This window comes from Gavialis gangeticus, unplaced genomic scaffold (assembly GCF_001723915.1).
Source record: "Gavialis gangeticus isolate Ggan-Ray unplaced genomic scaffold, GavGan_comp1, whole genome shotgun sequence".
In the NCBI taxonomy this organism is placed as follows: Eukaryota; Metazoa; Chordata; order Crocodylia; family Gavialidae; genus Gavialis; species Gavialis gangeticus.
In genome coordinates, this window is record NW_017729022.1 from 76,514,596 (window position 1) to 76,517,592 (window position 2,997).

General features: G+C 45.1%; 1 protein-coding gene across 2 annotated transcripts in view; it reads left to right on the top strand.

The window, feature by feature from the left end:
- The window catches only part of AGK (acylglycerol kinase), a 56,989-nt gene that overhangs the window by 52,531 nt on the left and 1,461 nt on the right, over positions 1-2,997 (top strand). For both annotated transcript variants that reach the window (XM_019515426.1, XM_019515427.1), the window contains one exon: positions 1,930-2,014. In XM_019515426.1, coding sequence (XP_019370971.1) covers positions 1,930-2,014 — 85 coding nt within the window. The remainder of the gene's footprint in view (positions 1-1,929; positions 2,015-2,997) is intronic.

Here is a 2,997-nt window from a genome sequence, read left to right on the forward strand (position 1 = left end):
TTTTTTTTTTGGTCTCCCTCTCTCTCTCCTCTCTTTACATGAGAGTAAGAATCTGAGTGAAATTGAGCCCATTTCTGGCCCTTGGGTTGGACCTCTAGGGATGTATTTGTCCTCTTTTATGTCTGTCTGCTTCTCTGGCCTCTTCCCTTTCCAACCTTGTCCTGCAACCTTGCTCCGTGTCCTGTTTCTGTCTTGTCTTCCTTGATCCTGAGGTTGGCAGCTGTCCTTGCTCCCTGTAGGGACTTCCTTGGGGCCCTTAGTGGACAGAGAAGTCTGCCTGTATGGGTATGTTAGCAAGGGTCAGAGCCTTAGTTGGTAGACATTTTCTAGAAGGCAGCATGCCTTACTGCTTGTAAAGCACTGTCAGTATTGCATGCTGCCAATAATATATAATTATACTGCAAGGAGGACACTACTTCCCATGCAACTGCTCATTAATCTTTATATCTATTTATATCTCGATATAGATTTTGTGTGTGTGTGTGTGTGTGTGTGTGTGTGTGACCCCGACCCCCCAAATCTGCGGTCCTTGTATCCTTAGCTGCCCCTTTTTTGTTAGCGTTTCTCCCTGCACTGTTTATGGTCACCTTCTCTCATTCCCAGGGCTCTATGGCTTGATGGCGCTCGTTCTTAAGAGCATTATTCCCATAGGTGCACAGGCGTTATGTTTGGGGCTTTGCTGATGCCATGTTCTGCTGAGTGATGCTGAGCAGTAAGGAAGGTGTTTGAACATCCCCTTCTTATCAGCCTGTTATAGCTTTCTGAGCCCCATAAATGTTTATGAGCAGATGATGATGTGTCATCTCTGCTGGTTCTGTAGATCCGTGGTTTTCTGGTGGAATAATTGAGTGTTCTGCCCTGCTTCTTGATAATCCTGGGGCCGTGTACTGTTCTGCTTACCTACCTGACTGTTGTGTGTGGGAACGGAAAGAAGCATAATGACCATGTCATGTGGAACAGGGCCCACGTGTTCTTCTGTAGAGGGCTAGCAAAAGGCCGGGGTGCCATTTAAGTCTTGTAGCAAGGCTGTAAGTGAGGAACTCAAGTTGGCTTTCTGCATCAGGACAACTATCACCCTTGGTGAATTAACACTGCAAAGAGCCTGACCATATTAGAGCATTGTTTTGTAAGTTAGGAGATGATCCAGTGGAAAGGACACTACTTGGGTGACCTAGGTCCAAGTCCTCACTGTGCCCCAGACTTCCTAAACTAGTCACTTGGCCTTGTTTTTCTCTCGCTGGAAAAAAATAGGCATCAGGGTCCTTTCCTACATCTGGAACAGCATCTAAGTAAATATATATAATATTGAAGTGCACAGGTAATGGGACTCTCACTGTCCCCTACAGAGAGAAACTGATATAGTTTATAAAGGTGACCATTTTCTTTCAGACATAAAACCATGGGCTTTGGCCTTCCACACATAAGATGCTAATAAGGCAACCTTTAATTTTCATTGGACTGATGCTGAAACTGAAGGAGCTTCTGTCAAACCCTGACTTAAAAATACAGTACAAGTGAACTAGCTTAATTTTTCAAATCAAATATTTACTGAGTTTGGAGGGGCAACAGAGCTGGGGAGGCTACCGATTAATTGTTGGGGGTCTGGCGTTAAGTGAGAACTTACACATTGTAGGAGTGACCCAGCTCTGCTTGTCAATGGACAAAACCATCTGCTTGGATGGCAGGGTGGGCAGACTTCTCAGCAAGACCAGAGCAACAACAAACTGGGCTTGCTCAAGGCATATTGGCAGTCATGTGGCGAAGCAATGTCTAACTCTGAGCATGAACCCTCCCTCACACTAAGTATGACAAATGTTCCCTCACTTGTTCTTTTTAGGGAGGTAATAAGCCTACCAAGCACTTACGTCTCTACCCATGAGTCCATCTGCTAGGAAAGCTAATCTTTCTCTTTTTTTGGGGTTCAAACAGAAGTCAAAAGATGCGTGACCCCCAGATGTGTCCTGAAGGAAGTCAGTGTCTCCAAGCCAGCAAATGCATCTTAAAGCTTCCGGAGGTGAGACCAGAGAAACCTTGATTTCCATCATAGATAGGTGATCTTGCTATCCTTACTGTGTAGGAAACTGGCCATGTCCAGTGGAATTGAGTCAGCCAGGAGAGTATGGATGGACTCCTGAGTTCAGCATTTCTTGTGGTTGATCAAGGACCCAGGGGAGGGTGAAGCCCCCTCCTGTCCCTTCTCCCAGTGGAAAGTCACAGTCCACTTGAAACAGCAGTGGGAAAGGAAAATATGGTTTCCTGCCCAGGCACGGAGCTTGGTGCATACCCGTGCCCTCTGTTAACTGGACTCTGGATACTGAAGTCTGTTTTTAGATTGCTGTGAAGAGCACTGCTGGGAGTTAGACAATGGAGAACAGAAGTGTAGGATTATGGAGACTTGTGCAGGCTGTGATAGAGGCTTACCTAAGAGGTGAAGTATCTGTGATGAACGTGAATCCCAAGACTCTGGAAAAGTGTGTGGCATTCCCAATGGAAAAAGGATGCTAAGGGGGGAAAGGAGAAAAATCAGTCCTGCTTGAGCAGGATTAGTTTTTAGTTGCCTCCTAGAAATCTGGCAGGTTGGATATATATGTGTGGCTTTAACATCCTGAGACATCCCATCAAAAGAACGGAGCCCTTTGTTCGCATGGAGATGATGTCTGTGTGTAATAGGTCATCCTTGTCTTCAGATATTTGTAATCTTTTTTTAGGATTCTTAATATTTCTTATGGAGCCATAGGGCTTTTGGAGTAGAGAAACTTTTGGGCAATTGCCTCTGTTCTGATGAAGTCCTCCCCTAAACTGCTAGATTGAATGCTGAATGTTTTCATTAGGCAGCATCCTGGTTCTCATGTGGCTCCAGTGTCAATGAAGTCTGTGACTCAGAAATATGCAAAAGCACTAGGGCTCTGGGCTGGATATAGTTGAACCATAAATGTGGAATCTATTAACAAAATACTCTTTGAACCTCACCTGGTGCTGAGGACTTGAGTAACCAAG